This window comes from Vigna unguiculata, chromosome 5 (genome assembly GCF_004118075.2).
Source record: "Vigna unguiculata cultivar IT97K-499-35 chromosome 5, ASM411807v1, whole genome shotgun sequence".
NCBI lineage: Eukaryota > Viridiplantae > Streptophyta > Magnoliopsida > Fabales > Fabaceae > Vigna > Vigna unguiculata.
In genome coordinates this window covers 41,540,394-41,554,479 of record NC_040283.1, presented here as the reverse complement: position 1 = coordinate 41,554,479, position 14,086 = coordinate 41,540,394, and the positions used below count along the sequence as shown (strand labels likewise).

General features: G+C 29.6%; 2 protein-coding genes across 3 annotated transcripts; both read left to right on the top strand.

Moving 5' to 3' along the window:
* Positions 1–3,971: 3,971 nt before the first annotated feature.
* LOC114184907 (xyloglucan endotransglucosylase/hydrolase protein 9-like) lies at positions 3,972–6,092 on the top strand. The gene is made up of 4 exons (XM_028072299.1): positions 3,972–4,270; positions 4,432–4,532; positions 4,952–5,145; positions 5,503–6,092. Exons 1-4 carry the CDS (start codon positions 4,120–4,122, stop codon positions 5,924–5,926), a joined length of 870 nt encoding a protein of 289 aa, XP_027928100.1. The 5' UTR covers positions 3,972–4,119; the 3' UTR covers positions 5,927–6,092.
* Positions 6,093–9,896: 3,804 nt separating this feature from the next.
* On the top strand, positions 9,897–11,670 carry LOC114183345 (putative dehydration-responsive element-binding protein 2H). Of its 2 annotated transcripts, none has more exons than XM_028070346.1 (2): positions 9,897–10,099; positions 10,845–11,670. In XM_028070346.1, exon 2 carries the CDS (start codon positions 10,845–10,847, stop codon positions 11,445–11,447), a length of 603 nt encoding a protein of 200 aa, XP_027926147.1. In that variant the 5' UTR covers positions 9,897–10,099; the 3' UTR covers positions 11,448–11,670. The 2 variants fall into 2 exon arrangements, with proteins under 2 accessions (XP_027926147.1, XP_027926146.1); XM_028070345.1 differs by having other exon boundaries at positions 9,917–10,099; positions 10,802–11,670.
* The last annotated feature ends 2,416 nt before the right edge of the window (positions 11,671–14,086 follow it).

Below are 14,086 nucleotides of genomic sequence, written 5' to 3'. Positions count from 1 at the left end.
ATTTCTCCTGCACCTTCAAGGATTAACTATGCTGACCATTTTAACCCCTCTGACTCAGGTAAGTAAAAGTAATTAAGATAATTGCTGTGTTTGGTGCAATGGTGCTTCTATTTGGTGTGATCCTGCATCTCGTGAAGTCACTTTCACTCTCTGTTTGCATTTTCCTTTCTCAAAAGCTCAACGAAAATTTCGTTTCTCTACTGGTGTTTTAAATCATTTTTCAGTTTATTCTTTTGGTTGGATAATTCCATTAAGGTTTATCAAAAGTTTATTCCGTTTTCCATTTCTATCACTTGCATAAGTTCAATAAGTTTTATCGGCAAATGTATGTAAATTATTGTTTCATGTTCATTATACATTTTATACATGCGGCTAATATTTGAGATGTATCCATTTTATACATTAAGCTTTTTGTATATATCGATGCATGGTTATGGATTCATGATGTTTGTTTGTAAATGATACCAAGATGTTAGTTAATGAGACAAAAAAAAATCTCAAAAAACATATATCGAATATGCACATCCGGTTGTGGCAAAAAAACGGATTTCAAAAACCAATTCACGAATTTCATGGATTTTGACATACGGTTCTACTAAAAAACAAATTTGGATGTCCGTTTGATGCCTGTTACAGGTTTCGACATTTGTAATGATGCAGGAAACCTTTTTTCACCTTTTAAAGCTGACGTTATTTATACTTTTTTTGTAATTCATCGTATATTTCTTTTATTTATATAATTTTTGTTTTAATTTTTTATCAATTTCATAATTTGTTACGTCTTTAAATTTTATTTCTGATTTTTTTTAATTTGGTTTTAATAAATATGTAAACATAAAATAAAATTAAAAAACACAAGTTAAACATAATAATTAAATATACAATTTAAAAAACTAGAAGTAAGAAGAAAAAAACATAAATATAAATATTAAATAATTTAAAATACAATAAAAAAAACTTGTAATAATAAAGTAAGAACCGAACCGGATTTCGAAATCTGTTCATTATAAAAACAAATTTTGCATCTTAAGTGAATTTGGACATTCGATAACGAAATGGACGAATTTGGAAAATGCGGTAAACATAAGTATCAGAAGTAAAAATCCGGTACCTAAATCAAACAGATTTGAAATTTGCAAATCGTGTTTCGAAAACAAGTTTGTCTGGAAAACGAATTTCAAAAATGGTAACTAGATTTCAAAATTTAATTACTTTTAAAAACGAATTTCAAAAAACGTGATTTTAATGAAAAATATTATAGTCTTTATCTTCTAAAATCACTCAACTAATTAAGAAATAATAACAACACAAAAAATACAAGAATATAATATGAAAATTCTAAAACTAGAGAAAAATAATAACTATTGTTTAAATACACTAAAGAATAACAATATGTGAAAATTTGTAACTCATAGATAACTCTCTCATGTCATTTTTTATTCTTTTTGATCTACAATACATTTACATTCTTCAAAATAAGAATTTAACTAAAACTTCACTCTCTACTATAAAAGTTAAAAAAAAAAGTTTAGAGTTTCTTTGACTTAAGACAAGAAACACAGTGAACTTAGAATCTACTATATAAATATCACTACTCACTTCTTTATTTATCTTAGATAATATGAAAGTTTTTAAAATGTATTATTTTTGTCAGCCAAACATGAAAATGATATATTCAAAGAATTTGATTACAAGTGTCATAGTAAAAAAATAACTTTAGATAATTGAGAATTTATTTGAACTGAAATTTAAATTAATATTGTATTTAAAAATTATATTTCAATCCATAACAAATATTTCAAGACTACAAAACTTTAAAAAGATATTTAAGATATAATGATTAAGTCAAGCAAGACTCGTGTCTTAATAAAAATAATAAAATGGTATGACTCTTAATAATGTTTAATGGTTTTCTTTATTAAAAACAATAAAAAAAATAAATTCCCATTCAAATTAAAGATTCATATTCACAATAAAGTATGGTTATGTTATCATATGAAAAGTTTTTTTTTTTTATTAAAATGATGGTTTACAAATTATGATATCAAAATTGACGGTAATAATTTTTTTCCAAGAATGGTGAGCATAATACTTTGAATTTTTATGTGATAATATAATTCCTAGTTTGAATGACCACAAATATTCCTTCATAGCATACATTACCACTTTACTTAAAATGTAAAGTCTTGAAAATGATGATATGTAACACAAACATTTAAGTTGATGAAAAAAGTAGGTCGAATACATTTGAAAAATGTAAATTGTAATAGAGACATCTAGATTGATGTACCTAAAGTAGTTGCTACACTCACCAAACGTCTTTATCAATTGTCAAATATATTTTAAAAAGGTTAAGCACCTTGTCATCAAAAAAGAAAACTTGCTTAACCTAAAAATTCTAAAAACAACAGCTTCCTGCCCTGGAAAATTATATATATATAAGTTTAAATAATATTGTGAGTAATTTGTTAAAAAAATATATGTATTATTTGATGAAAATAATTAAATGTAATTGTCCATAAGGGAAATTGATAAATTGAATAAATTATGAAGTTAGATAATTGTAAAGTGTGAGTAGTGAAAATTATAATTGAATAAAAATTTGTGTGATTATTTAAATAAATTGTTTTGGTTTATGCAATTAATGTTAAATAAACACTCAGTTTTTCATTTACATGCAGCGAGGAGAATCCATTTTACACTCACTTATGACCACTGAGAACCACGTTATTATAATCATATTTAACACTAAAATTAGTAAAGTAAAAATTGTAAATATTACAACTTTATACAAAAATTTAAGAAATATATCTCTAAAAAAGGAACGTGTAAATCTTTTTAACCTTAAATAAAATCTACTATTTTTAAATTGATATTCTCATGCGGTGGTGTAACAGCACAATGTGGATTCCCAACAAACACAGTGCACAGATCTCAAGAAATAAAAATGTAGTAGCATGATAAGATGAAGAGGGAATTGATGAAAGAATATAAAAAAGATGAATTGGTCCCTTTATATTATTGCTCTTTCCACTCTCCAGCTGGAAATGCTGTCACAAAAGCAAAAAGGACAACAAACCAAAGCACATATCCCACTCCCACTGCAATTTTAAAACCACTCATCAATCAAGGAATGTTGTTACACTAATCTCTTTTTGGTAACTCACACCAATCTTATTATACACATTATTGTTTAATATATATGTTTGATTAAAAAATTGCAAACTCATTCTATCCCATACAAATCCATGTCAAAAAAATGAAAATACTTTCTAACTCGCTCTTTCTTCTACTCTTTAACTTGCTGTTGGTTAATTTCGGTAAATTCTTTTAAAATCCAACTCAATGTACCGCTTGTATGAGTGTCAAATTTTATTGAAATTTGCAAATTTTGAAATGTGTAATTTGATACAATTTTGTAGATGAACTCATTGTTTCTGAAAAAGCAATAACATCAAACACGAGAAAGTATATTCACGATTTTTCAGCATAATGTACAAAATTAAGTTTATAAAATAGTATCATGAATAAGTTTAAGGATTTAGAAAAAGAAAAGTGGCATAAATAAAAAAATTTGTTGGAACCCCTCCATGTTTGAAGGGATGGGGGACCCAACCGTAGAAGGGGAAAGCACGAGAATTTTATGCTCGTACAGCCGGTGACAACTGTTGAATTAAGACCCTCCAGCTGGAATTGTCCACGTGGCGATACTCTATTGGCGGAGATCTGGCATCATTCTTTTTAGAAGCAGTGGTACTACACACTCACTGCGAACAGCTTTTGCCAGCTATCACTGCCACAGTAACGGCTATATTTTTTAATCTCGCATCAATCTATGTTTTGTAATTTTTGTTCATTCCTTGGAATTTGAAACCCCGAACGTGGCACGTGACATGGCACCGTTACGTGGAATGAATGAAAGAATGAATGAAAGAGTGAGTGAGTGAGTGAGTGAGCTGGGCTATAAATAACACTTAACACCCACAGGCCTCTCTCGTGAGCCCTCACGGAGAAAGCATTTTGAGTAGAGAACCAGAAGAAGCTTCACTTCAGTCTGTTCATTTCTCAGTTTCATAGAATCTGACCCTTCTTTTGTTATTTTCTTTCGTCTTCGTTGCAATGTCCAAGATGTTGGGACTTTTTGTTGGTCTTTTGTTGCTGGGTTTGGCTGCTTCTGTCAAGTTTGATGAACTCTTCCAACCCGGTTGGGCCATGGACCATTTCATCCATGAAGGAGAACTCCTCAAACTCAAACTTGATAACTATTCTGGTAATTAACCCAACTCTCACACTTTCTTCAATCTTCTTGCTATAAACCTGTCACATTTGCGTACTGTTCTTCCCTTTCAATAATTTCTAGTTAGATCTGGTTTTAATAGACACTTGAAAAAGCCCTGCAATATTTAACATGTAAGTTTTGGGACATTGCAGGTGCTGGATTTGGATCCAAGAGCAAGTACATGTTTGGGAAAGTGGCCATCCAGCTCAAGCTTGTGGAGGGTGACTCTGCCGGAACTGTTACTGCATTTTATGTAAGGGAAATTTTATCACCTAAAAGTGCAACATTTAATTTTTTTTTTAATCCGCAGTTCAATTCCACGTTCTGTTCAATGCATTGAGCGTTTCTCTAGTGCTGACAGACAACTTTAAATATGCGTCATGGATAGTAACAATCGATCACAAGAGCCATTACTGTCATCTACCTAATTCATTTCATCTCGTGAATATGCATACTTCTAATTTATTCTTGCATTTATTTTTGTCCCTGTCACTGTCGCTGTCTCCATTTCGAGCCTCGATCTAATACTTTTATTAGTGTAACTTTATACTCCCACTATCTTATTATAAAATATGTTATATGCGTAAGTGTAAACATGATAAATATCTTTTACAAAGTTTACATTTTTATGACCTTGATCAACCTAATAGTCGTGCATTGACCATTATGCAGATGTCATCAGACGGTCCAACTCACAACGAGTTTGATTTCGAGTTTCTGGGCAACACCAGTGGGGAACCTTACTCGGTGCAAACCAACGTGTACGTGAACGGTGTTGGTAACAGGGAGCAGAGACTCAACCTCTGGTTCGACCCCACCAAGGACTTCCACACCTACTCCATTTTCTGGAACCAGCGCCAAGTTGTGTGAGTATTATATAAACACCATCATTCCATTCCAGTTAATTATCGAAGGCATTCACAAGTTAATAGATAGAGTCTTTACATAACCCGAAAAGCTGCGAAGAAAACACGAAAATGCATGCTTTTGTCAGTTGAGCTTGTGCTATCAAAGCGTGATTGTGTTCCCGTTGGGTCCCATCACAATTTATAGAAACAAACTCATGGTAAAAGCCAAAGCAGAAGGAATCTTACACAGGTCATTGTCCATGAGTAGTTTAAAAATTGAAACAGTTAAAAGAAAGACTTGATTTTGCATAGCTCCGTGTAGATAAATATATAAAAAAGTAGTGACATTGGGAAATGTGTGTTGTGAATGTTTAGATTCGAAGTGGATGGGACGCCAATAAGGGTGCATACAAATCTGGAACACAAGGGAATTCCGTTCCCAAAGGACCAAGCCATGGGTGTATACAGTTCAATATGGAACGCAGATGACTGGGCCACACAGGGTGGTCGCGTGAAGACAGATTGGAGCCACGCACCGTTCTTTGCGACCTACAAGGACTTTGAAATCGACGCCTGTGAGTGTCCGGTGCCGGTGACGTCAGCTGGTTCTGCCAACAAATGTAACAGCAGTGAGGATAAGAAGTATTGGTGGGACGAACCCACAATGTCGGAACTGAACCTGCATCAGAGCCACCAGCTTATGTGGGTTAGGGCTAACCATATGGTCTATGACTACTGCACCGACACTGCTAGGTTCCCGGTCACACCTGCTGAGTGTCTCCATCATCGTCACCACTGAACACAACAAACTCAAACCCTGTTAACATGTCCTTCATGTTTAACTATGTAATATATTTTCTGTAGCCTTGTCTTATCTTAATTCTTTTCTTTCGTTGCATGTTTGTGCAATCCATTTTTTTTTTATTAACACGTTCTTCAGTTTATTCTTCATTAGTTTATTTGGACGAAGAGGGTGTGTCGGATATTATTGGGTTAAAAATAATAACATATAAGAATTAATTTATTATTAAAAAAAATATTTCACTAATTTTATTTTCAAAAAAACGCTAAGGTTGAAATTACTTAAATTCTAAACTTACAAGAATCAGTTTCCCATTGAGCTAGATTACGGAGATGCAGTTAATATAACGTTTCAGATTTAATTTTAATAATTAATTTTAGAAAACCGTCTTTTGAACGTTAGTTATGCAAAGATCTGTTATCATTATACACTTTCATGTCTTAATTGAGACAAATATTGCTTATGGTTTTAGGTAGGTACCTGCCCTCATAATTACCCGAGGCATGTCCAAACTTCACAAAGGAACACGTGAAAAATATGCTGCTAACTGGAATTAAAGTGTTTCGCCACAACAGTAATGCTCGATGACATCGCTTAGGTTATGTTTCCGAGAGTGCTTTTTACAAAACTTTTGATGAGGAAATATAAAAAATGTTATTGTATCACAAAATAAAATTAATTTCTATAAGTTATAAAAATATGTAAAATATAAAGAAGTCAGTTTTAAGATGTTTTTCATATTTTTCTTCAGTAGACCCTAGAGAAGCTAGTTCAATTAGTTCTGAACAAAAAAAAAAAAATACAGAGAATAGACAATTCGTAAAAAATAAAGAGAGATATGTTTAGCGGTAAGGAAGTGGGAGGAGAAAGAAATATAAAGATTGAAAGTTTATTTTCATTTTATTTTTCTTTTATTTTAACTTAATTATCTTTTCTTTAATGTTTACTTAAATACTTTTACTTTTAATTTCACACATGTTTCTATTATTTTATTTTTACCAAATGGAGTCGCGTGCACATTAAGGGCCCTGGTGTGTGGGCCATTATGGGCCACCATAAATGAGTGGTGATACAATTGATGTTCTCTCTTTTTGAGCCCAATGATTTAGTTGAGGGCCCTGTTTTCATTAACTAAAGGAAGATACAGAAACAATGGAGGAAAGGATTGAAGTGCTAAAACTGACATAGAAATGGAAGTATGCAAATTCAAAGAACAACCAAATATATTTTTTTATCACATTTCCCTCCTTTGTTCTTTTCCCATTTTCAAAAAGTGCCCTCTAATAACTTACTTTACTTTACCACTCAACACTCCTTTAAAAAAATACTTATAATTATAATTGTTATACATACAAAGCTATTGTCTTTACAAAAATAAGGTGGATGTTTTTTTATCAACGGTAAAATTAGATTAATTAAAATTTAAAGCAGATAATATATGAACTTTCTAGTCCAACTCTTTTAAATGGTAATTTTAGATAATTATATTTTGTTTTTCGAATTTGTTTAAATTTGCATCATCATCCAACCCTTACGAAGTGTTTATTGTTGTAAGCTATTGATAAATGAAAATGAATTTTAGTTTTTTTTTTAATTAATGAATGTTTTAAAGTTAATATCAGTTAAAGTATATTTATGTAGTTAATAAAAATTTTAAATTATTATATATATATATATATATATATATATATATATATTTTGTTTTAGACATGTAAACATGTTCTATATAAAATTTTTTTAATTTTAATTCTAACAAATATGATCCTTTTATTCATTTGAATTATCTGATTGGTAGGATTGTATAGAATTTTAAGATGAGAAAAAAATCACATATTTCATACGTGTCAATTATTAAAAAATAAATTAATATTATCGACAGTCAAAATATATTATTTAAAATTTATCGATAAATAAGAATTATCGACAATAAAAAATTTATTATTAAATTCTTGTTGGTAAATTTATATCGACATAAATATTGTTTCATTGATAATTAATGAAAAAATTTGTCGGTAATTACTGACTGAAAAATCAATTGATAATTACCGACAGAAAAAATTGTCCATAACTATCGACGAAATTTTTTTTGGTAAAATTCGTTAGTAATTACTTGTCGAAAAATTAGTCAATAAATAATGCGACCAGGTTCATCCTTCCTCCTCCTCCCTCCTCCTTTTTTGTTTGTTTATGTTTTTTGTTTTTGTTTTTATTTTCTTCCAAAATCTTTTCCAATCCATCTAGGTAGATCCATGTCGACACGACCACTGTTGTCGCCGCCACCTTCATTGCTACCACCATTGCCATCGTCTTTGGTTCCTCCTTTTCCTTCTCCTTCCCCACCTTTTTCTCTCGGTCTTTCATCTTTGTACCTCCTTTTCTGTTTCTTGTCAACCAACATTGTCGGGTCATCATTAGGTCACCATTAAGTGTTTGTGTTTTTATCATAAATTTACTATAGATATAGCTAGTGCACTTCTTCTTTCTTGAAATGTTAGGACAAAGTCATAATCATTGCTTCTTTCTATGTACATGTCAACATCAGCCAAATTTATAAACAAATTACACGTGCACTGTTCAATATTATAGCACAACAACAACAAATGTCGTGTTTCACAGTACCTAACAAAAAAAATGTTTATTTAATACGAAAATACAAAAAGAAGACTCAAATGGGAGAACTTTGAAACTAAGAACCCAATTAAGATTCTTAACCAAAAAAAGGACTTTACATGTGATTAAACCTAATCTTTATGACACATATAACATTCTTTTTGATCATTTACATATATATTATTCTTCATCAAAAGTTTTTCAGGATTTATTTTTTATTCTTGTTTCAAAAATCATGAATTGAGGTCGTTTTGGAGATATGTTAATTTAGAATAATGTTTCGGTCGATATCAATATAAAAAATAAAAATAAAAATCAACAATTTTATTAAAATAACTTAAATCAATGCTAACAAATATACATGACCAATATCAATTGAAAATGATATCGAAATCAATATTTCCTTTTTGAAAATATCAATTTAAATTATATTGGATAATTTTGGCAAAAAATAACATCAATTAAAATTAATTTAAAAAAGACCAGTATTAATATTTTTCGAATTATTAACAATAAATTTTTATTTGATTAACTTCTTAATATTGTGGTAATTAAAATATTTTATTTAAAGAGAATCCTTAAATTTACTATATTAATTTTTCTTATCAAAATAAAATGTTTAAAATAAAACAATTTACATTAAATTGAATTTAAATGTATTGTATTTGAAACGTCTTAAAAATTATAAATTTTCTATATGAATTAAAATAATAATTATTTCTTGATAGGGTGCATGGGTTGGATTGGATAGGATTCGAATAAATTTATTATCCAATCGAATAAAAAGGTACGAGATTGTTTTGGATTAAGTTTATGTATTTTTTATGTTAAACTCAGACAAATCGATTCTCCTTCTAAGTGAGTTGAAATCAATTTTGTTAATTGGATAGATCTTTTTTAAAGTTATAATTTTTAAATATTAATTTAATTAAATAACACATTTTCCAAAAAAAGTAAATTAAAACTTTAATTAAGTTAATAAATCAAATCATAATAAATTTGTCCCATCTAATTCAAAATATAAAATAAAAAGTATAATACAATTTATTTACAATACAAATATAAGAGTCTCAAATATGTTAAACCCACAACCCACCTGTAGTCTGTAGAAAAATAAAATTAGTTTGATTTATATTAAATTTAACTTAATACTAATAAAATCTAACCTAATTTAATTAGATTAAATTTGGTGGGACTGGACGACGAATCCATTGAAGATCCTTGTGTTTGACTAAAATGTAAAATGGCAGAAAGAAAAAACAATTAAAATGTAAAATGAAAGATAAGCAAAAGAAAATAGTAACCTTAAAACAGTAACAGTGCAATTAAAGAGTGATGGAAGTAATATTAATTTTCTTTATGCCCACATTTATTATTGATTACCTTCTTTGTTTGTTAGCATATTCTTGAAAATGATGACCAAAGCGAAGCGGCTGGTGAACCCTAATTAGTTGTCGGTGTTTTTGGCAGAGCTCGTCTCTGTTTTCTTCGTCATCTCCCTTCCCCGACCAGAGATGCTCCCAACACTCTAAAGCTTTCGACTTTCCGACACCCTCTCAGGTTTTACCTCTTTTACTTTGTTTTTCTTGTTTTTCCCTTCTCAAAGGGCTTTTGTTTTCTTTGGTCTTCTTTTTTTTTGTTTTAGTTTGCTCCTTAGTTTTTCTTATTCACAATTGTAATGATGAACCGAGGAAGGGGACTGATCACTTGCTGGCATTTGCATTAAATATTGTTTGGATAATTTTCGTAGTAATTTTATTGGTGATGGTAGAGTTGGGTTAGTACAAACATGTGTAGATGGTGTGATGCTTGATGTGTTATTGAAGGGATTATGGAATGATTAGCATGTTAAATGGGGTTGTGTTTCAGTTTCTCATCGGAGATAGGTTACAATTTGAGCTACAGCGAGTGAGCACTTGAATTTTTACTACTTGTGTGTTTGGGTTCACTACTTGTGTGTTTGGGTTCACACTAAGTAATCTAGAAGCACGTTGAAATACCAGCTAAATTTCCACTTGTTTGATTACACACTGAATATTTGATGTTGAGTTCAAGCAACTTTACGGAGAGCTTTCATGAAAAGAATTTATACTAAGTTTTACCGTTGCTTTAAGAATAAAAACATCCACACATGAATCACATCCTTTTTTCTTTCAAAACCAGTTTTGCAAGATAATTACTCAAACACACATAAACTTCGAGACTAGTTTTCTTGGCAGGTGTTTGATCAAGTGTTGCTATGTTATAATGTTGACATTGTAGGTTTTTCCTGTTGATTACATAGTGCAACTTGAATTGGATGCAGATGTTAGCGAAAGCACATAGTAAGGGGGAGGGAACCAAGTCCCTGGCTAAGATACTGGCGAAATGGAAAGAATATAATGCCCAGCTTGATTCCTGTAGTGATGCGGATAAACCAGTTCGCAAAGTTCCTGCAAAGGGATCGAAAAAAGGGTGTATGAAAGGTAAAGGTGGGCCTGAGAACTCGCGGTGTAACTACAGAGGTGTTAGGCAGAGAACTTGGGGAAAGTGGGTTGCTGAAATCAGAGAGCCAAACAGAGGGAACAGGCTCTGGCTAGGTACTTTTCCCACTGCCATTGGAGCTGCTCTTGCATATGATGAAGCAGCGAGGGCAATGTATGGATCCTGTGCCCGTCTCAACTTTCCCAATGTTTCAGTTTCCAGTTTCTCCGAGGAATCCTTGAAAGATTCTCCAATGGCGAATCATTCTGGTTCCTCAATGGCAGTGTCTGCAAATGAATCCATGGTTTCACCTACTAACTCTAAGGGGGGAGGAGCAGAAGAGGATGTTGATATGGAGCCCATTTCCTTATCCTTAAGTGTAAAACATGAGAACGGGGAAGGTGAATCAGGGATAAGTTCATCCCCTCCTTCTTCTTCTTCATAGTGTAAATTTGAACACGGCTAAAATTCTTAGCTCATGTACTTGTTAATTGTAGCTTAGGTTTAATGAATCCTGATATTTGGTCCCTGGAGATTAGCTGCTGTAAAACTAAAATGAACTTGGTTGCAAAAATGGTCATTCTTCTGATTTTGGCCTAATATGCTCAAGGTATCCATTCTGTTTTTAACTCATCATATGTGAATCATACTTACCTCTGTTCTTGTAAGATGCTCCAACTCTACACCTCCAAACCCATTTGCTACTTTCTTAATTTTCCTGCTAAATGCTGCATGAGTTGCCACTCTCAGAATTGTTGATTCATATCATTTTCAGAATTTCCATTTCTATATTGTACTGGTTTTGCTATGAATGATTGATTTGGTTATAATATAATAGGTTAGAGCAGTTAATGGTGACTCCCCACAAAGCATATGGGAACATAGCATGAAGTATTTGAGTTTTGAGTTGGATTTAACGCAGTTTAAAACCAACATGGATGGGAATCTGAATCTTTTCTGTATAATAAATCATAATGGATTAACAAAAAAGACACAACATTCTCGAGAGCAGGAAAATAGGAAGATTCATAACCATAATTATGTTAATTTTTTGGAGTATTTTCTATTTTCATCATAAAATATTGGTTTAAATATGCATTTGGTCTCTATTTTTGTTGATTTTATTCAATTTGGTCCCTATTTTCGTTTTATGTTCAATTAGGTCCTCATTTTCGTTAAATTATGGTCAATTTGGTCCTTTTCACTAACGGTGTTTAAATAATTAACGTTTTTGAACAGTACATGCCACATGTCAGCTCCTGATTTTTTTAACTTTTTTTTTTAATTTTTTTTTAATTTTTTTTAAATTTTTTAAATTTTTTTTAATTTCAAAAAAAGTGTCCATGTGTCAAGTCACAATTGTGCCACGTGTCAGTTTCTACTAGTATTATTTTTTTTGTTCAATTTAGTTCTTATATTCGTTACTTTTGTTCAATTTAGTCCCTATATTCGTTATTTTTGTTTAATTTAGTCCCAAATTTTGTTAAAATAAAACCATTTAATTTTTAAAATTGACATTATTATTACTTATTTTTTAAATTTAATTATAAATTATAATATTTAATTATTAATTGAATATAATTTTTAGATTCAATTGTTAAATAAAATATAATTATTTAAATATAATTAAAATATAATTATTAAAATTTTAAAAATATATATTAACATTTGTAAAATTTACATTTAAATTTAAAATATTTAATATTTTTATTGCATTTTAGATATTAAAATTGATTTATAAAAATGTTTTAAATATTCAAAATATTTTAGAAAAATAAAAAAATATTAAATATTTTAAATTTAAATGTAGATTTTACAAATGTTAATATATATTTTTAAAATTTTAATAATTATATTTTAATTATATTTAACAATTGAATCTAAAAATTATATTCAATTAATTATTAAATATTATAATTTATAATTAAATTTAAAAAATAAGTAATAATAATTTCAATTTTAAAAATTAAATGTTTTATTTGAATAAAATTTGGGACTAAATTAAACAAAAATAACGAATATAGGGACTGAATTGAACAAAAATAATGAATATAGGGACTAAATTGAACAAAAAAATAATACTAGCAGAAACTGACACGTGGCACAATTGTGATTTGACACGTAGATATTTTTTTTGAAATTAAAAAAATTAAAAAAAATTAAAAAAAATTAAAAAAAAATTAAAAAAAAAATTAAAAAAAAATTAAAAAAAAATTAAAAAAACCAGGAACTGACACGTGGCATGTACTGTTCAAAAACGTTAACTATTTAAACACCGTTAATGAAAAGGACCAAACTGACCATAATTTAACGAAAATGAGAACCTAATTGAACATAAAACGAAAATAGGGACCAAATTAAATAAAATCAACAAATATAGGAACCAAATGTATATTTAAGCCTAAAATATTTGTTGTACTGTTTTCTGTGACCCTCCGCCCGCAATCCCATGATGCTAGCTGTACTGAGTATCTTTTCTTTCTATTATGTTAATGAGATTTATGTCTTTCGAAAAAAATAAAAGATAAAGCGATTGAACACAATCTGAAAAGGTTACACTAATATATAGGTGATATTTGTATTCTTGGGCACCAAATTAGATTAGATTTTGAAGTGACAATTTGGATGATGTATAAAGATGAGAATTTTTTTTCTCATCAAAAAGGAAAAAGAAAAAAAAAAATGAAGAGATTATGAAAAAAGGACCATTATTTAACGGCAATTACTTCCTGTAATTTATTTCTTTCTCGTCAAATTTCTTTCTTTCACTTGATAAAAATGTTTTTAGAATATTTTCTGTAAAAAGAGGAAATGTTTGTTTTTTTCTTAAAAAAATCAGAAATTATTTATTGTATTTCGAAAATAATGGGTGCAGGAAGTAATTACCATATTTTGTTGGGTCAATCAGAAGGATGGCTGTTCTGGGACGAACATAAAATCTCCCTATTTTATTTCGACAATCTGAGTTTTCCTGATCATTCACATTTGAAAATATGACTATTCTTACTGTTATCTTATTAATGTTTTTTTTTTATTCATGTTACTTTTATCTGTAAATTTAAAAAATATAGTAAAGTCAGCATC

What these genes read in the sequence shown, in the direction of transcription:
- LOC114184907 (XM_028072299.1), top strand. Translation starts at nt 4,120, where the DNA reads ATGTCCAAGATGTTGGGACTTTTTGTTGGTCTTTTGTTGCTGGGTTTG. An exon ending in CAAACTTGATAACTATTCTG is followed by an intron (nt 4,271 to 4,431) that starts GTAATTAACCCA and finishes GGGACATTGCAG; the next exon opens with GTGCTGGATTTGGATCCAAG. An exon ending in TGGAACCAGCGCCAAGTTGT is followed by an intron (nt 5,146 to 5,502) that starts GTGAGTATTATA and finishes GTGAATGTTTAG; the next exon opens with ATTCGAAGTGGATGGGACGC.
- LOC114183345 (XM_028070345.1), top strand. Translation starts at nt 10,839, where the DNA reads ATGCAGATGTTAGCGAAAGCACATAGTAAGGGGGAGGGAACCAAGTCC.